Below are 21,251 nucleotides of genomic sequence, written 5' to 3'. Positions count from 1 at the left end.
CAAAATCTCGTAAACCTCCGATCGTGAAATTGATATTCTCAATCGCCACCGCAACTTTTTCCACCAAAAACCCTTTGTTTGTCTCCGGCCACCGTCCGTTCGAACGGTGCATTAGCAAAGGCGCCTTTCCGGCCTTTCCTAGGCCCTTATCGCGTTCAACGAAAAAGGACCTTATTTCCTGCTTCGCAGCCGCTGACCTCCGCGCTCTTTGTTTGTCTTTAGCCCCGCTTGCGTCCCGCCAAATGGCCTATCGTTGACTTGTGCGATTACTCTGGACCAGATGAATGGAGTTGCTTGAGTGTTTCGCGTCAATATCACTCAGACGTCGTGGTGGCGGCTGTTTCGCAGAGGCGTCAAGACGCTTGCAGATGGATTTGGCCCGAGAATTCATTACTGAGGACCATTAGTGGAATTCTTGCCGTTAGTGTGGGTCTTTGAGGAACTACCAAGGCTGTATTCTTGTAGAGAATTAGATGTGCTGGTCATCATCCAACTATAAATAGAATGACTTATTATGTTTTTTGTGTAGAAATTCAATTTTTACGGTTTTTTCCCAAATTTCGAGTTCAAAATTCTCATTAACTGTGATCAATGTTAGAATAAACCATCCCCAATGAGGCGAATTTCATACTCATCCGAAAATTTTTTATCCGAAAAATTTCACGAAAATTTTCAATACCTAACCCTTAGAAAAAAAACGAAAAATTAAAAGTTCCTACATTGGAAGTTTATACCATTCTTCCAATTTATACGATGACGTAGATCGCAAAAAAGGCTGCAGTTAACCGATCAGTTCATTATTTCAGGATTTATAGGCTGTAAACTGAAATTTTGTGAGAAAATTTTAGCAATATTCTCGAATCTGTCAATTCTCCTTGAGACAAGATACGGACTTGAAACTTCAATATGTTTTAGATCACATCTCGATCAATAAAAAACGTTTTCAATTAAGTGAGTTATGACTAATATTTATTAAATTATTAAATTTTATTCCTCTTTCTATTTTGATACATAATTTTACCGAATTTCATATGAAAGTTAGAGAAGTTTTTATTATCATAATATTGGAAGCTTTCATAACTTTTTAAGACGTTTTTTCTTCATTTTTTACTATATCGTCACTTTTTTGTTCAGTATTCTTTCTTTTCAGTTTTTCTAGATTTTCTAGATTTTCAGTAGATATTACGGTTTTTGTGTAGAAATTCAATTTTTACGGTTTTTTTTTTCCAAATTTCGAGTTGAAAATCCTTATAATCTGTCAGCTCTACGGTCAATGAGTGAGCGATGTTTGAATAAACCATCCCCAAAGAGCCGAATTTCGTACTCACCCGAAAATTTTCAATACCTAATCCTTGAAAAAAAAACGAAAAATTAAAAGTTCCTACATTGGAAGTTTATACCATTCTTCCAATTTATACGATGACGTAGATCGCGAAAAAGGCTGCAGTTAACCGATTAGTCCATTATTTCAGGATTTATATGCTGAACACTGAAATTTTCAAAGAAAATTTTAGTAATATTCTCGAGGTTGTCAATTCTCCTTGAGGCAAGATTTGACTTGAGGCAAAGTTTGTTAGTAATGGTTTTTTCGAATTTCAATTTAACTATATCCGTAAATCGGTGTGCATATTCCGTATTATTGTATTGAATAGCTGCAAAAATTAAAAAATTACACATACAACTCCCAAAACAACTATGTGAACATGTAGTATAAACGTAGTGCTACAGTCCGGATACAGAATAAAAAAAAACCTATTTCCACTTCATCAACCAAAACCCCAACACATGTCATTCGAACGATTCACCACTTCTGGCAGTTATTCAAGGAATCGTCACTCCAAAACACCGTACCCTTTCACGGGTGACTCAACGTAAACGTCTATCTTTCGACGTTTCGTTTACCTGCCTTCTAAATCACCGAAAACGAGATCTTCACTATCCCGTCATCCGCTGGTCCCTCGCATCGGATAGCTGCGATTCGTCGTGCCTGCCCGACCGCCGCCGAACCCACCCGAAGCCGCACGCCGTCGACCCGCGGTGTAGTTATTCTTGCACTCCGCTTCGAAATCAGGCAGTTCGTTTTGACCCTCCGTGAGCTGAGGGTACGGCGCGTGCTTTCGAGAATCTCGTGATATTTCGTAAACAATGCCATTTATGAATCGTAGCAACGCTGGATTTCGACGAAGCCGCAGTTTGAGGGATTGTTGATCTATGATCGTCCACGGAATATCGTGATTTTTTTACGTTTTGCGTTCGTTCAGTTGGCCGTGATTGCCGGCCGGAAAGCTGTTTGCCGGAGGAATTGCCTTCGAATTTTCACCTGAACCCGGCTTAATTGGATATTTACATTTGTCGGTGAACCTTGTGCAAACTTTGTGCCTGATAGAATTTGTCGCGTTACCAGGAGCTTGTTACCACGTGCAGCCAAAATGCCCGAGTCGAGAGCACATGTTCTGAAAGTTCTGTTTGTGGTGTCTGTGTTTGTGCAGGCTGAGTTCTGGGGCAGGGTTAATGCTGATTTCGAGAACAGTTGGACGATGTACCAGGAACAGCCGTGCTGTTCAGGTACCGGAAATCACCATGTTCGACATCACAGAGGTTCGTTTGGATGGCATTCTTTGTGGGAATTTGTGGTATCGTTGGGTAGTTCTTGGAATCGTAGAGGAATAACACAATGGATGCTTGTAGATTGATGGACGAAGTCCGATAGTTCGATTTGTTATCACGAATACATTAGTGCTAACGCTTGTTGTTTACCTTTCCCCAGTGATAGGTTTTCCAATAAAGTCGATAGAAAATCATGCGTATTTTTCACGTTTGTTGATATACACGCACGATGAAATTCATGAAACCCAATTATTAGTAACTTATTGCAGTGAAAACCTTTAACTTCAAAGCATTCCTTTTCAATGTTACATTAGTACATTAGTAACTAAAATATTTTTGCTACCTATGATGTTACCGTCATTATTGGAACACCTATGTTGTGACTGCATGTGATCTTTAACCCTGAAAAAGTAAAAAGTTCAAACTAGTTTTACTGAGTCTTTTATACCTAGTATCAAAGAACTATGAGATGATAACTAAAACACAAATGAAGAATGGCTGTATATCGTCGAATCAAGGATGCGAATGTAAATGACGTATTCAGATGAAGCATTAACTACATCAACATTACTGTCTTGCCACTGAAAGCGATCAAGATACGCTTAATCGGCTGATTCAGCATTAAATGAACAGAGAAAACCCGTTGAATGGAAAATGAACGTTACCAATCTTCTGTGTGAATTGATTTACTCGTCACCAACAAGATATAGTGTTTTGAATTATTTGAAGAATATTTGTATTGAAAATATAAAATGTCCCTCTTTTCTATAAAAATCTGGTGAGGTATACACTCGGATTTACAAAGAAACCTGCACATTGTAATTCTATTTCTCTAGCATAACAATAAATTGGTTTAAAAAGCTTTCAACTATTCGAACACATATTCCCGAAGTAGCTGATTTCTCCGAACAGGCTTCCGAATATAAAATCGGATTTCATTTTGTATTTCAAAAATTTGGCACAGGCAGGTTCTGACATAATGTTTACTTCAGTGGAATATTCTAACATATCTGAAGAAATTTATTCAATAAAATGTTGCGAATTCCCTGTAAAGGTCCACTTTTTCTGCTATATTATTTTTTATATTTCATGTTGATATTATGCTTTCGTTTCGGTGTCAATTTCTAGAATTCATTTGAAATGCAATATTCAACTCAGATTTTAAACTTTTGTCATTACGAAACACCCAGTAGGGTTCTGAAGATTAAAAGATGAATTCATCAGACAGAATATACCACTAGGTTTTTTGAATTTAGTATCTGAAGTATAAATCATGATGAAATTGAGCCTTTCAGAGTAGATTGCTTCGATTGGCAGCTGAAAAACTTGGAACAAGCAACTGTCTTCGTGCGTCTGCTTTTCTAGAACTCGTAAAAGGTTTTGCTCAATTACAAGTTATTTATCTCCATGTGATTCATCCATATTCATCAGCAGACGACTAATCGAGTCCCCTAATGAATATTCGTTTCAGCGAGATTAATCGAAACAAGAATGATCAGCGATGTTGTTGGCAGCACTGAACAACTGCCACCGTTCAGACAGACGTCTACGACGCGTCCTCCTAACAAATTGAGCGAAAACTGGAATCGGACAGGTTATTATTCTCCACTACGTTCGTTTAATTTCTTAATTTGCTAGGACTGTTCGTCTAGTGCGTCTGTTGTCGAAACCGCTCATTTGAATTCTACCTGACCCGTGTTCCGAGACTGTTAATTATATTTTCTTCCTTCTCTCGCCGATGGTAATGGCTTCATCGTCGGCCGCCGAGAGAGAAGACACGTAATGATGGGTTTTCGTAGGATGGGATGCCGAATAAATTTGAACGTTATGATCGTAATCTACGACACGAGATACAACGGACGTAGCCTCAGGTTTTAATGGCTTTATGATGGGGATACTTCTTGTACTCATAGTCGTTCTCGAGGTAGAAAGTTGCTCGTTTTTGTTCGGATTTGTATTCTGTACGCGGCGCTAGTACTTTTCAGGTTTATCATCTTCGAGTTATAATTTTTTTTTCTACTTTTGTAGATATTTTTGTAAAAAGCTTTGGAGAATCTTCTAGCATATTATTAAGTCCTTATTCGAATTCTTGTCATTCATTGGAGTGAACTTGTGCTTTTGTATGGGTCTCTCTGAGGAAAGCACTGGTGTGGAGTAAAGAGCTTCTGAGCGAAATTTTGTTACGAATCTGTTCAATGATCGAGAGCTCTAATAATATATTCTGAAACAAGTTGCAGAATGAACTCCTATTCCAACACGAATGTGAAATTCTGAAACGAGGAACGAAGGAGCGAGTTTTCGAACGCATGAATGTTGGAATTGCCTTCTGCAACGAGTATTAAACGATATTTTCTCTATTTCAGTCAAGTTTTGTGGAATATTGTCGAAATTCAATGAAAAATTCAGATTATATATACTAATGACTTTTGTATTGTATCTTGGCAGTTGGTGTGACTGTTACGAAAATGGACAGATTACGGAATTTGAATATGAATGGTACGAGGAATGGTACGTTTCGAATTAGGAAATAATTCACAAATACGCATTAAATTCGTTAATTATGTCTGACGAAATCGATTCAACACCACCAGAATTAAGAGAAATTGCGAATAATGTTGCAAATCATTTCACTTTATACGAATTATATTATATTGACAATTATTGGCGTTTGTCGAAATTTGATAGGATTGGAAGTCAGTAGAGACAACCACAAAACAAAAAATATAACTGTAATGACTTCATTACAGCACTGTTTTTTGTATCTACTGTAATGAACTCATTAAGGTACTGAAATAGAGAAAAGCTATTTGCTGCATATTCTACCCTATTCCTTCAACTCGCTGCACCGAATATAAGTGAGAATCGAGCTAAACTAACTTCTCGGCGATCTCCCAACCCTTTTCCGTCTACGCCGTTCTCCCAAACACTATTTTCTTTCACAAAATTACACCGGTGTCCACTTACCCGAACAGAATGTCTGAAACGCCGGAACCAACCCGACAGCGTGGTGCAATGTTGATAGCAATTCGATACCGTGCACCGAGTTGCACATACGAGTCGATAATAATGCCCAAAGAATCCAATCCTCTGCGGAGGACCAAGTCCCAGACGCCCGAGCACAGAGTCGTAGGATATTTTATGAACCCTATAAAGTTAGTAGAAACCTTTTCCAATAATTGTCGACAATTTGTCGTGAAAGAACTAAATTTGTAGCTCTTCTAATTTTTTTATATAAATTATGAATCTAACATGAAACAATCAAAAACCATGATTTATTTATACATTTCAACGACTTTCCTATTTTCTGCTGATATTTTAGAAATTCGACAACATTGTTAAAACGTTTTGAAATTCATAAAAATCTAGAGATCCAACTTCCAAAAGATTCATACTAACGATCGTTATAATTGATTGATCAATAAAAAATGTACCTAGTTACGGTTGTCATGCTGAATTAATTTCGACAGATATAAAGTCTAATAGTTGATAGTTATAGTGATCATTGCTAGGCGACACTTTTTCCCTTCGGCGGACGGAAAAGTAATTTATCGTTGACATAGCAACACTTGTCCCTCTGGCAGAGCAAAATTAAAACTTTTCGATTGAAAAAAAGGATCATTGCCTACATGCGCTGTTGCCGAAATAGCGAAATTTCTGCAAAAACCAAGAAATTATTATTTTGTGAAGTCTAAAGTCTTCGACAATAAAATTTCATTGATTTTTGTGCAAGTGGTTCTGCTAACTTTATAAGTCTGCACACCCGAGTCGATAACGCTGAAAGAATCCAATCCTCTGTGGAGGACCATGCCCCTGGCGGCCGAGCACAGAGTCGTAGGATATTTTATTTATGTTTCCTGCGAGAAATGGCTTACATATGTCGACGGGCTAATCTATCGGGGAGGGCGAGCATGAAAAACGACGTCGTATCGTTGCCGTATCAACAGTTTGACGTTGTTTATGCACTATCGCCTTTCCCTTCTAGTCCGAAGGAGCAGACGGTTCAGTTACAGGTGTCGTAGGAATTGTTGGACGGTGAAGGAATCGAGTTTATTGCTTATTTCGGTACCGGAGGTGGTGGATGACTCAGCTCGATGGATTTTCCCGTAAATAAGCGTCTGTTTACATCTGACACTGCCGGCCGGGCTTTTTGTTCGAGCAACAATCGAGAGGGCGTTCTCGAGATTCCATCTAGTTGTGACATCTAAAGATCGTTGCCGGTGTTTTATGATGTTTTGTTGATAGTTGCACGAGAATTGAAGATTCTTTACTAAAGGGACAGCTTTTCGGTTTTTTTTCTCTGCCATAATTTTAGGGTAATTTATTACCTTTCGGAAAAATGTTTTGCTCTTCAATTGAAATCTCGGGTTCTGCTAGCTGAACCTCCCGCTTAACCTTAAGCTGGCATAACCAACAATCTTATCGATTTTTCATGGACAAGCTGATGATGCAGTATAATTTTAGGCTCGCGTTTGAACCCACTGCAGAATTTCTGAATTACCTTTTTTTAAGAAATATTATGGGTTATGTTAACTTTACCGTTGAGCTAACAGAACCTAATCAGTTCACCGAAGGCAGAGGAACCTGTGTTATCACTTTTAGGATGTGCAAATGTTCTCGATTTCAAAATTTCCCTTAGCATAATGCTTTTCATGCTATTCTGAACAATTTTGATTTCTTTTCTGTCTGTATGTCCGCAAATCCTTGTAGCAACCTCAATTTCTACAATTCTTATTCGATTCTAATAATATTCGATAAGGATTTGGGTCGTAGACGGTCCTATTCAAAAATCAGCTTTTCCAGATAAATGATACGCGTTGAACAAGTGCAAAAAAAATTACCTGGGATCATCATCATTACGCTTTGTCTCTAGTCAGTACCTACTTCAAAATTGACCGATTCTTCAAAACATTTTTGCGCCGAAGCCTTTTTCTGAAATTCTTTGTACCTAGGATTGAGATATTTATGTCTCATAAATTACCTGATTCGATGGTCCGAAATGTACACCCAGGTGAGACCCTGAGAAAAGTGGATAATTGTAGGTCGTTCGGTGTTTATCCTAATTACGCAGGTAACGCCAATTACAAGAGTTATGGATATAATGTGATCATTAGTAGACCAGTTCAATCGGTTGAATTGAGTTATTTATATTCTAGACGAGTTCTCGACCTTGTTCGAAGTTATACGTTTGAGAAGAAAAACTTTACAGTCGTATTGAAACACGTTAATTATTGATTTTGTAGACCTTCCTGATATTTGACTCGCAAAGAGGAAGACTAGGCGCTGTTGCCAAGTGAGGACTAGAAGCGCAATAGACGTTATTTGACGAATTAGTGCATATCTACATTAATCATAATCTCATACTCATAAATGTTGATTGGATGGAAAAGATAGCCACTACCGTATAAGTATCAGTATTTCTTAAAGTTATGACATTTGGTTTTACTGTGTTTGATGCTCTCTCGAAGTTCACCATGAAACGAAGTAAAATCATGGCCTCCTGCCGAATTCTGGGGGGCTGAGTGAACCTTGTGTAGCCCTCCTGTGGAAGAGATTAATTGATGAGATGAGATGGACCATAAAAGTTCTCGGATATCGCAGGAAAAAGGATCAGCTTTCCGATTTTATCCGTTTTTATTGCCTCCTTATACTGAAACTTCTTCCCCAGTTAAGAATGTTTCGTTCTGCAGCTCACGTCAAAGTTTTTAGCAGCAGCCACCCAGGGATACCGTCCAAAGCCTACTCTGGTTTTACTGCCCGAGGCGGCGAACGCAATTCCAGACCATGGTGTGCTATTCCCGTTGCTTGGAAAGACAGCTGCTGCCCCGTTTAAATTTAAAACAGTGTCTCCCCCCCTTTGAAAGAAACAATTATCCATCATGACTAATAACGTGCTCTATCGGGATGTATCATGACAGTGGCGACAGCAGTCTTGTTGCATGCAACGACTTGCGTCGTAATGCTAATGATGGGAATTACTTTGTGGACGTATCATAGATTTTATATGTTATGGTCTTGTTCGAGGAAGGATTAAGAGAGTTTATTTTATGATTTTGTTAAAATGATTTACGTTGAAGCGTTTACGATCATCGTTTCCTACAATTGCTCTTCTGCTATTAATATTAAATTAAAGGCTGATGATCTTTTGAGGTAATTCATAAGGAAAAAACACAATGGTTTTTATCTAAGAAAAAAAAGGTAATTATCCTGGTGATGGTGAAGATTGAGCAAGGAGATGGGCATACTAAATATAAGCATGTTCATTTACCATTAGTTGATAGCTAACTTAAACAATAGAGAAACTTCTCCTTTTAGTGCCTCCTCTACCGAAGATTGGCGACACTCATGGCAAATTCGTACCTTTTTTGAGCAGTGTGAGCCACGTTTGGACAATTATGTGTGGAATTTTAAACAACTCTTACCTTATTAAGTCTTACTTTAGTAAGATTGCTACGATTCGAATATTTAGAAAACAAATTTGGCTGAATCGACAAATGAAAACTAAAGTTTTTCTATATGGCACTTGATTACAATTATTCTTTCTTGTGTCATCACTGATGCCTCGTTGGGTAAAATCGCATTTTGCCTAGCTGTTTAAAATTCAGTTTTTTGATTGCTATTTTATTTTCAAAATTCTCTATGCCAATTGAAAATGTTCACTTCTCACGTGGATAACAGTGCTAACCATGACCCTGTTTCGATCGATGTCGGACAGCCTGATAGAAAATAACGGGGGAAATAATTTCTTTATATCGCCTCGTTTGCGTACGTTTATTTTTGGAATAAAACAATAGGAAGATCGACATCGGATATCCATGAATTATTGAAAGTCACCATGCCAAATTACCCACTATCAGTGGATATATTTCTATTTTGAAACTAATGGTGCGCCACCTACACTCAGTAGATTAAATTCTTATTTACGAAACATGTAGGATAATGTTTACACCCACTCTCTGAGTAGCGTTATAATTTCTGACATACCTACATTGAAAAACTTCATTGGACGAAGCGTAATCAACCTTTGAAGTAAGGCATTGATCAGGCTACAATAGAAAATAAAACTGAGTACAATATTTAGTACAATTTCCAAACGAGTAATATCATCATGTGGTATTAATTATTTATCTGGTTAATGTATCAGCAATAGGAAACTGCCATCAACACAACCATTGTCAGACAGAAAGTCTCCACGCCATTACGTAGGAATCATAATCGAAAGTAACCCAAGGAGAATGCATGTCATCAAGGGAGGATAGCGATATACCGGTTTATTATTATCAATAGATTGTTTGACAGTATAACTAAATTTTTATTAATTATGCACAAAGAGGCTCTGACGACTCATAATCTCATTATCTAATCTAATCTCTAAACATATTCATTTTCTTTAAAAAATAGACATTGCAAATTTAAGTCATTTAAAACAATTTTTCGAAAAAGTGATCCAAATATCGCAAATAAATATTTTCTGGCACCCAATTTCAGTGTCGTCAAATTAATTCTTATGAAATGTCACTCCTGAAGAACATAACAACATCCCAAATGTATGAACATTGATATGTGAAGCGTTTTCCTCAAAAGTACAGTCTGTAGAGTGTAATAGTATAATGTACCGCAGGAATCGAAGCTTTCTAATGACATATGTGAACGAGTATGTGAATAAAATCTACCTAGTCTAGGTTCGAGCCATAATTACGTCGATATTATTCATAAAAGCCAGATATGAACGCAAAGATGCTCGGATTTCCACAAAGTCACGCGACAATCTAATGTAATGGCGTAATAATGCCTTCAATGATAGTATTATTCTCATGAAAATCATCAATAATGTCGACGTCTAGTCGTATCTTGGTTGGAGCTTTGTTTACCCAACGATCGAAGTATCTTCTTCAAACAGCGTGCAGCTGATGACTGCTAAACGGTTTTGATAGCTTCAGTAAACTGTTTGAAGTTCTTCCACTGTCTTTAATTTTTATGAAATGAAAGATTCAGCTCGGGTTGTAGCAAAGTGCTAACATGAAACGAGCGAGACACGTGACTTTTGTGTACATGGTAAGATGGGAAAAGTTAGGACAATGTTATGTTTAAACTTTTCCATTGAGGAGAATGGAATAATCGAGGGAATAATGGTGGAATTACTTGAAATGTTATTTTGGAATAATAAGTGTCCAATTTTTTGATATCGCCGTAGATTGGAATTTTTAGAAGGATAGCCATATACAGTCCATTCTTTGCCAAAGAAAAATGTTAAATTTAGCTTTGAATTTCGACATTTTCTACAATGAAATATGCTACGTTTGAACATAATCATTCATTCTATTAAAATGTCTCTGTAAACATAGTTTATGGCATCGTATTACCTTGAAATGATCTCCGCAAAAGAAAATAATAAAATCAATAAAGAAAACAGAAATATATTCGTTGATGACATTCCTTTGTTTAGATATTCGAACGACTTCACTGTATGCGATTTAAAAATATCCATTTCTCTATAAATATCAGTGAATAATTTGTGGACTTTCGAAAACTTGTAGAATCGTCTTTTGAACGATTTTTGTGAAATTACCCATTTTCTATAAACGGATCATATTGGGGTGATGCAATATCAAACAATTCAATATTTTAGTTCAATAAAACAAACGGGAATGAAAAATTATCATTACAATTGTTCGAAAGTTCTTTGCGGTTTTCATGCAAGCAGCGATCGAATTCGTTGAATTTTAGATGGAAATTCTTCCTGATCAATTTCCTTCAAGAATACATAACGACTGAGCAAACACTCCCAGGTCATTGATGTCCAAATACTAAAATAAACTCTCCTTAATGGGTCCATGATAAATTACTATGATCGATGTCTTTTCTGTGCTATTTGTCCGTCCTTTCTTTAGGTACATTGGCATAAATTATGTATGTGATGCTTAATTTCAATTTTTGCACGCTTGATTCATAAAGGGTGTTTTTTTAGAGCTATAGAACTTCAAATTGCAATGAAACAACGATGGATTATTTGATTGACATGAATTTTATTTATCCGGAAGATACTCTTGTGGCATTACATTTTAAATATGATTTCTGGCATATGACCGCCACGGCTGGCTCGGATGTAGTCCAATCTGGACGTCCAATTTTAGATGACTTTTTCCAACATTTGTGGCCGTATATCGGCAATAACAAGGCGAATGTTGTCTTCCAAGTGGTCAAGGGTTTGTGGCTTATCCGCATAGACCAATGACTTTACATAGCCCCACAGAAAGTAGTCTAGCGGTGTTAAATCACAAGATCTTGAAGGCCAATTCACAGGTCCAAAACGTGAGATTAGGCGGTCACCAAACGTGTTTTTCAATAAATCGACTGTGGCACAACATATTGCGCTACAGCTCCTGAACATCATGGTTGTTCAATTCAAGAATGAAAAAGTTAGTAATCATGGCTCTATACCGATCACCATTTACTATAACGTTCTGGTCATCATCGTTTTTGAAAAAGTACGGACCAATGATTCCACCAGCCCATAAAGCGCAGCAAACAGTCAGTTTTTCTGGATGTAACGGTGTTTCGACATACACTTGAGGATTAGCTTCACTCCAAATGCGGCAGTTTTATTTTTTGACGTAGCCATTCAACCAGAAGTGCGCTACATCGCTAAACAAAATTCCCTTATGAGAATCGGGATACGTAACCCGCACAGAACCATTATTTTCGAAATAAAATTGCACTATTTGCAAGCGTTGTTCAGGCGTGAGTCTATTCATGATGAATTTCCAAACCAAACTCAGAATAAATCACTTGACAGCTGTTAAATCGGTCGCCATCTCGAACATATAAAGTTATATACCTCGAAAAAAACACCCTATAGAAACAGTGGGCTATGATTTTGTAATTTTCAATAAATAATTTGGTTCGCCTTACTATCGTTCCTCATCGAAATTGTTCACGTGTTGTCCTCATTTTTGTGAAAATATATTCTGGAAAGATCAAGTGGACGAAAATATTCTCAAAGGAATCATAATGAAATGCCTACCTAATGGTAAAATAAATACTTTTTAATCTCCAAGAAATATGCCGATATACTAGAAAAGGAATGCTGTCTACTCGACTTTTTTCTGGGTTTGAATAGCTTAATGTCCTATATTTACTAAGATGACTCATCTAAAATTCTGCCTATGTGGAACATCGTATTCATTAACTTTTATGAAGAATAGTTTTTATGAGAATCATTTCTGAACGGTTTACTCCTAATACAGTTGAAAAGGGTTCAATCCCTTTGTCAAGACGAATTTCGGCATTTCATCGGTAGATTTATTCCATGAACGACGCGATGTAGAATAAGGAGAGAATATCGCGAGTATCGAAGATTCCCGATTCGAATCGAAGAGAATCATAATAATCGTTCGACATCGAACTTCTATCGCATTTATGCATCTTCCGGGTCTTTGTTGTTCCGTCATGTCCGACCTTTTGAGTTTCCTCGTCAATGGGCGCTAGACCGAGCTGACACAGGCACCCAGGTCAGGACTTCGCCTAAGATAAAAGATAAAAAGTGAATCTACAAAGGGAATTTGGTTTTCTGACCGGTTGAATCAATATTTGGATTATTCGCTAATCTTATTCGATTGAGTTCAATGTCTTCATAAAGTTTGTTTTTTTAGAGCTATAGAACTTTAAATTGCAATAAAACAACGATGGATTATTCGATTGACATGAATTTTATTTATCCGCAAGATAATCTTGTGGCATTACATTCTAAATATGATTTCTGGCATATGACCGCCACGGCTGGCTCGGATGTAGTCCAATCTGGACGTCCAATTTTCGATGACCTTTTCCAACATTTGTGGCCGTATATCGGCAATAACACGGCGAATGTTATCTTCCAAATGGTCAAGGGATTGTGGCTTATCCGCATAGACCAATGACTGTACATAGCCTCACAGAAAGTAGTCTAGCGGTGTTAAATCACAAGATCTTGGAGGCCAATTCACAGGTTCAAAACGTGAAATTAGGCGGTCAGTCACCAAACGAGTCTTTCAATAAATCGATTGTGGCACGAGCTGTGCGACATGTTACGCCATATTGTTGGAACCACAACTCCTGGACATCATGGTTGTTCAATTCGGGAATGAAAAAGTTAGTAATCATGGCTCTATACCGATCACCATTGACTGTTACGTTTTGGCCATCATCGTTTTTGAAGAAGTACGGACCAATGATTCCACCAACCCATAAAGCCCACCAAACAGTCAGTTTTTCTGGATGTAACGGTGTTTCGACATACACTTGAAGATTAGCTTCACTCCAAAGCGGCAGTTTTGTTTGTTGACGTAGCCATTCAATCAGAAGTGCGCTTCATCGCTAAACCAAATAAAATGGACGTTGTGCGCGATACGTATTCCGCACAGTACCATCATTTTCGAAATAAAATTACACTATTTTCAAGCGTTGCTCAGGCGTGAGTCTGTTCATGATGAATTGCCAAACCAAACTGAGAATAAATCACTTGACAGCTGTTAAATTGGTCGCCATCTTGAACAGTACTGCCAGCTTAAAGTTATATGTACCTCGAAAAAAAAAACACCCGTTACAAACAACAACACTTTTGGCGTCCGGTCTTCACTTACTCCTAAAATCGACATCAAAGCTCATCAACACTCTCATTTAAGACGCATTCTTGACCCGTCATGTCGACCGTAAGACATAAGGCGCGAATCCTTTGGTCTCAGAGTGCTGCGCATCCCTTAATTGTAATTTATCTCCTTTTTCGGAGACGTCTTCGGTACAGAATCCGGTCGAATGAAAAAACGACCAGTTCGTTCGAGCGAGATCGGAATGCCGGCCGCTGCAACAATCGAAGAGGTATATGTGTGTTTGTTACTTTGTTCTGGGAACTCGGAACGGAGTCCATTACTCAACTGCCGAAGCGGACGGTGAGGTTTTTGTCGGCGGCATTATTTTGCTTTGACGATCAGGAGATTCCCGATGCGCTTTCTTCCCAAGAACTCTGGTGGGGTGGGATGAGTTAGAGATAACTTCACGATGCCTCAGAGTACGAAGGAATTTAGTTTTTCTACTACCGTGCGTTTTTAACCACTTTGATGTTTGAGTTTTGAAATGTTGACTTGTCATAAGTGCCACTTATGTGAAAAATATCGCTAAAGGTACCTATATACGCCTGTCTAGCAAATTTCATCAAGGGAATATAATACAGGGTGATTCAGCGGGATGGCCTATTAGACGTTTATGGAAAATTGATGATAATTTTAAACTGAAAATTTGCATATTGGGGTTTGAGACAATGATCTTTCTCCTTAAAATATTTTCAGATCTCTACAACTTCCGGTTATACCGGAAACAGACAAATACTTCCTTATTTCTAATGGCACACCCAGTATATTATTGCATCATTGGATAGCTTTTTTGATGACAATTTTGGCAATATGCCATACCTTGAGTAAAAACTGAACAGTTCATGAGTTAATGGGATTATATTGAAAAAATGGTGGCCGAGATGGTGGCGATGAGGACTCACATTTTCTTAAATATGTTGGCAGAAAGAGCTCATTTGGAAAACAGTTATTTCTTTTTCGATTCTGCAAAAACGGAGTATTTCAGGACTGCTTGCGGTTTGGACCAAAAATGTACAGGGTGTTCTTAAGAAGATCAAGAACTTGGACAATTCAAATTCATCAAAACTCATGATTTTCAAATAAGAACCTAAATTTTTTATTATTTCCATCAATTCTACGAACAAAATAGGTGAGGGTTACTTCAGCAAGCCTATGCCTTAAATGAATACTTCAAGAGTTATCGAGGAAGAATCTTAAATGAGGAAAAACCGCAATTCCTCACTGTGACTTCCAGAAAACATAGAAAGAAACAAAAATTCGACACATATGTAATTGAGGATTAGGTCTATAATTTGTGCAAATTTCAGTCCCGTAACTCATCTGAGTAAAAAACGCCTGATGCTCAAATTAAGCCTATTTTTATGCCAATACCTATACGATTGTTTAGGCGGCTTTCACACATTCATCGGAAGACGCCGATAACCTCAAAAGACGATTATGGAAATCGAACCAAACCGCCAACTTGATCTCACGATGCGAATGCCGCACCTGCAGCAACGCCTTCCATCAGCAGCGTTTCCAGCGGGATCGCAGATGCCTAAAGTCCAACATTTATCATTCATAAAACACCCGACTTAATCTTGGCCGATCCGGCCATACCGTCGTCGTCAACGCCGCCTCTCCAGGCCGCAGACCTTCCTCTGACCCCTACCGACGGGCCGTAATCCCTTGCCTAATACCCGGGCACTTCCTGCAATAAAGCTTAAGGGTTAACCAACCTTTCGGCCATTATCGTTCCGCCGCCTCGCTTTCTCTCTGCGATAATTTCGGGAGAACTCGCGTAGACCAGATGCGACCCGCCGACGCCGCTGGATTCTAGAGACGGTAGGGAGATTTCGCGGTTGCGGCAACCGCACCTCACGTGCGAACGCGGCTTAAGCCGGGAGAGGGAAGGCGATTATTTTGGAGAGTGTTTTTAGGTGGTTTTGGAAGGTGTTGTGTTTCTGTAGGTGGTTTGAGTGGTTTTGGTTATTCGTCGTGACGATGGAGCTATGATGAGCCTTCCTTGATTTTTCTTTATTTTGCTTACCATTCTGCAGGTGGATGAAATGATGTAATCACTCTTGGAATCTTGGAACAATTTGCGTATTTCAGTTGGGACGAATAGACTGTGTCACTGGCGACCAAGAATGTCAAAGCGAGGCGCATATAGATCACAAAAGATAGACACTTGATGATAGAAAGAAGCAAGCAGGGAACAGGTGGTTTCAGACGGCACAGGATAGGACGGCATGTCCAGGAGTGAACAATACTCTAATTTGCCTAATGTAGTGGACCAATGTTGTAGGAATCATCGCAGAAGCTACACCTACTGGTAGATCTTTATTTTTAATATTTACAAATAGGTATTGTGGTATTGAAGGAAATAATAAAGCCGATAAACTTGTTGATCCTGAGACTTTTTGGTGGCTTGGACAAAACCATTATAAGGCAAAGATCCGTGAATGGAAGTTGGAAATAGAATACCTCTCTAGCTAGATGAATACTCCTGGTATTTCTCAGGCAAAGAAATTTGTGATGTTTTCATTGACCTATACCTGAAAACTTATAAAGCTGCCACGAGTTGTGCTTCGGGTGAAGTGGGACTGCAGCCAGGCCACTGTTGGTGCAAATATCTTTTATAACGCACGGGAAAGTGAGCAGATGAAATTTGCAGGCTCTGTGGAACGGAAGTAGAAACAGCTGAACACATGGTGTGCAAATGTCCGGGGTTGGCTTGCCTGAGAACCACTCATGTGGAAAATTCAATCCTAGAAACTCCTGAGAAAACAGTCAAGTCTCCTGAGGATGTTGTATCATCGGCCTACTTGGATTTGTATGAATGGGTAGGGTTAAGAGCGAAAGAACAATGTGGTCGCAATTCGCAATAGGAAGGTTAATCAAGCCGCAACGATCCCGATTCAATAGTGATAATAATAATCATTTAAAAATGCCCAAAAGGTCAAGAGGTTCTATTTCTAGGCTGTAGCAGATTTTTCAATTCGATTTTCAATATGAAAAGGTTTGGCTGTTAGTTAACAGAATTTTTCTTCATTGCGGACTTCAAGAGCAGGTATTGTGTTCTTGAACACCATCATCTTGTTTCCTTGATGTCAAGTTGGTTGGTAGTTCCTTCTATTTTCCAATAGACTCCCTTGTGCCATACAACTTCTGCTAAAATTTTCCGCTTTACACCTTCATTTTTCAAATGGGTTATTCTGTGCTGAACTATATTCTTCCATGAAAGCTTTCCTATATATTGCTTCACCTATCATCAACAATGACATATGACATCGTGTAATGATTGAAAAAGCCTCCAAAACGTTTCACCGCCATATTTAAAATAGATTAATCCATACAGAAGACAATTTGCTGATTACCAATCTCCATCAATCCTCGCAAAAACGACGATGACACGATCGAACCTTCAAAAAGTGATAAATCGATGTCTTCATCACCAGGCGACGACACCTAACCCCTCTTACCACCTCAACCACCCCTTTCCGGAAATGACACCCGATCCCTGGGCACAATTACAAAATGTCATGCACATTGTCCCCTCATTAATCAAAATGTTAATTACACATTTCGCTACATAACGCCCCTCCCCCCTCCAAAAACCCCCCACCATCCTTGGTCGTATTCTAATAAGCAAGGTGACTGGCAACTCCGCCATATAAAATCTTCGACGGTCGGATTCATTAATCACATGGGCGACGAATAAAACGATGTTTTCGAACTAATTTGGAACGATCTGACGCTTCGCCGGGTTCATTTTTTTCCTGTTTATATAGCGCGCCTTGGTACGGTGATTAATATGCAGCCCCCTCTGTGTTTGGAGGGAGGAGGTTGTGCGTTCGGGCTGGCCTTGGGGAAGGTCAAGGTTCAATCCTTTCTTGGGCTTGCCAGCTTTATTAGACATTTTAATGTCGGAGCATACGAGCTCGTTCAATTCTGATTTTAACACATGACAAATAAATAAATAAATAAATAAATAAATAAATTATTAAATAAATGACATACATAGATAAAGGGTGTTACAATAAAACAACGATGGATTATTCGATTGACATGAATTTTATTTATCCGCAAGATAATCTTGTGGCATTACATTTCAAATATGATTTTTGGCATATGACCGCCACGGCTGGCTCGGATGTAGTCCAATCTGGACGTCCAATTTTCGATCTGCATCTTCCCAAACCTCTCTTCCACTGCCATGGTCTTCGACATCAAAATCACCGTTCTTGAAGCGTTGAAACCACTCTCGGCACGTTCTCTCACTAAAATCAGCCTCACCATAGGTATTTGAGAGCATTCGATGAGCCCCAGCGCAGATTTCTTCATATTAAAGCAAATAACGAGAATTTGGCTTGTATGCTGACATGTTCATTCGAGAATAAGTTTATGATGCCGACACAAATCGACTAATATTTTGATGGCGTTATGTCTGCAAATACCTAATAGAAAAGGAACAAGAAAGTGTTCACATACATACACGTTTTCACGAAGATGACAGCAGAGCTTTCAAAGAAAAACTTTCGAATCCAACTCAACACTTCTTGACGTGCGCTAGATAATTGACAAGCTTTCATAAGGAAGTCAATTTACTGCCTCTTTTGTTGTTTGTACTGTGATAACAAAATTCTTGTGAACGCCTCATAAATAAAGCTGCTTTCCAAGAGATCAACGTCTTTTTAAGCAACACGTCATGTAACCTTAGATCGAAATTTATTGGACTCGACCTCTGCAACGAAGGTATAACGTTACGTAGACAGCTTCAATTCGACGCTACAAGTTCTTTCCATGCACGGTTTGATGCTTTCAACAGGGGCTTCTCTAACGCGCTTAGTGTGTAGGTAGACATGGCTATATAGCATTTCTGCAGAGGTTATAAATTTTGTGTCACACGAGAAGGTGATAATCCTGTTATCAAAACTTCATGTTAAACTATAATATATTTTAATTGAATGTGTGATGTTCCTCCAATATCCATGATTCTTTCCAGTTTGATATCTCTAGAAATTCCTATATCAAACTGAAAATTTGTTTTCTGAAACTATGATAACTGCCTCCCACTTTGAAAACCCAGTGAATGCTCAAAGCTCGAATAACTCAAACTTGTTTAAACGCTGATACCCTTAAATGTATTCAATCCTTGCAGTTCAAAGTTTCCCCTTTGCTGCTAGTTGATTTATTTCGTATATGTAGGTAGGGTTGCCAGATGTCCGGTTTTCGACCGGACAGTCCGGTTTTTTCCATGTTTGTCCGGTCGAAAAAATCTGGGTGAACCGGACAGAAGATTGTCCGGTTTTTAAATTTCGCGCAATATCTGGCGCGACCGCGCAATATCTAGCGCAACCGCGTGACAACCAACAGTATTGTTGTAGTTACGTAGATAGATATTGCGCATGTCACCTCCCCTACTCCTAAAGTCCTAGGACTCCCGTATTTCGCGCCGTCTCGCATCAGTCGTATCTCTCAATCGCGCATGCTCTGTTCCGTCGCTGTTTAGTTTCGTGTGGAGTCACGTTGTAATCTGGATTATTACCTTTATTATTTTGTTGCTTTCCTGTTTGTGTGTCAAAATGGAAGATGAGGTACCATCTACTAGCAGAGCAACTCCTCCTAAGAAAGTAAGAAGAGTTTGCCACTATAATATTGACTGGGAATCTCGTTTTTCCTGGTTAAAAAAATGTGAAGAAAACAATACAAAAGTCTATTGCAAAGTTTGTAAAATTAAGTTCACTGTGGCTTACGATGGCTTAAAAGCATTAACCCATCACTCTTCTTCAAAGAAACACAAAGATTGTGAAAGTGCTGTAGCTATGTCTCAGCAATTGAAGTCCTTCTTTGTACCTAAAGAAAGCGCGCAAAGTGAGAAAGTAGCTATTGCCGAATTAACTACGGTTTACCACAGTATCAAGCATCATATTTCTTATGTTGCCCAAGATTGTTCGTTTAAAGTGTTAAGACAAATAATTAACGATTCAAATATCGTGAAGCAAATGACAGGAGGACGCACTAAATGTACGGCTTTGGTCAACCAAGTTTTATTACCATATTCAATGGAACTGGTGCAGGAAGATTTGAAAGATGAAGTTCCCTTTTCCGTCGCTACTGATGCCTCAAATAGAGGAAATAGAAAGTACTTTCCAGTAGCTATTCAATATTTTTCCCCAAAGAACGGAATTTGTCATAAAATCTTGGATTTTTACGAAGATTCTTTCGAAGATTCATTATCTATCAAAAAACATTTATGTGAAGTTATTGAAAAATCACATCTTACATGGAGCAGAGTGACTGCTTATGGTGCGGACAACGCTTCTGTAAATTTCGGAGTCAATAAATCCGTTTTTCAAAAATTGAAATCCGAGGAAAATAACGACTTAATTGCTGCTCATTGCAATGACCATATATTTCACAACTGCGCAAAAAATGCATTGAAAGTAATGCCTGTTGATGTCGAAAATATAGTAATGAAAGTATTTGCAGAGTTCTCTTGTTCCGCGAAAAAACGAGAAGAGTTGAAGCAGTGTTTTGATTACTTCGAAAGCGAATACAGAGAAGTTATTCGTCACGTTCCTACAAGGTGGCTCAGTTTATTCAAAGCTCTTGATAGAATGCTCTCATCATGGGGGCCATTGAAAAGGTACTTCTTAGAACAAGGTTCTGATAATTGTCCAGCAGCACTTTGGGCCATTTTATCAGACCAAGAAAACGCCATTTCAACAGAAGCTAATCCTACTTATAATGAGCTATATTTGTATTTTACGCATAACTTTATGGCTTCCTTTCAAGAAATTATTCTGATGTTAGAGAAACATTCCACAGCAGCATTCAATCTCCATAATATAATGGTTAAATTTCGAGACACAATTTCAAAGAAAATAAGTGACAAATATTTCGGAATGAAAGTGCATATGGCATTGAGAAAAGGCTATCTTTCAGATCACGAAGTGGAAGAATTCATCAAAAACGCAACAAATGTTTACAAAAGAACGCTAGATTATATAGAGAAGTGGTACCAATTTGATAATC

The 21,251-nt window shown here is 38.4% G+C and overlaps 1 protein-coding gene across 2 annotated transcripts in view; it reads left to right on the top strand.

Annotated features, from left to right (window-relative positions):
* Window positions 1-21,251, top strand: part of LOC123676982 (semaphorin-2A) — a 605,612-nt gene that overhangs the window by 296,337 nt on the left and 288,024 nt on the right. The window contains exon 1 of one of the 2 annotated variants that reach the window (XM_045613351.1): window positions 2,064-2,598. The exons of the other annotated variant lie outside the window; for it this stretch is intronic. Coding sequence (XP_045469307.1) covers window positions 2,430-2,598 — 169 coding nt within the window. The 5' untranslated portion in view covers window positions 2,064-2,429. Of the gene's footprint in view, window positions 1-2,063; window positions 2,599-21,251 lie in introns of those variants that run through there. 2 annotated transcript variants of the gene reach the window in all.

This window comes from Harmonia axyridis, chromosome 3 (genome assembly GCF_914767665.1).
Source record: "Harmonia axyridis chromosome 3, icHarAxyr1.1, whole genome shotgun sequence".
NCBI classification, from domain to species: domain Eukaryota; kingdom Metazoa; phylum Arthropoda; class Insecta; order Coleoptera; family Coccinellidae; genus Harmonia; species Harmonia axyridis.
The sequence above is the reverse complement of the archived record's forward strand: the minus strand, read 5'-3'. Positions and strand labels throughout refer to the sequence as shown.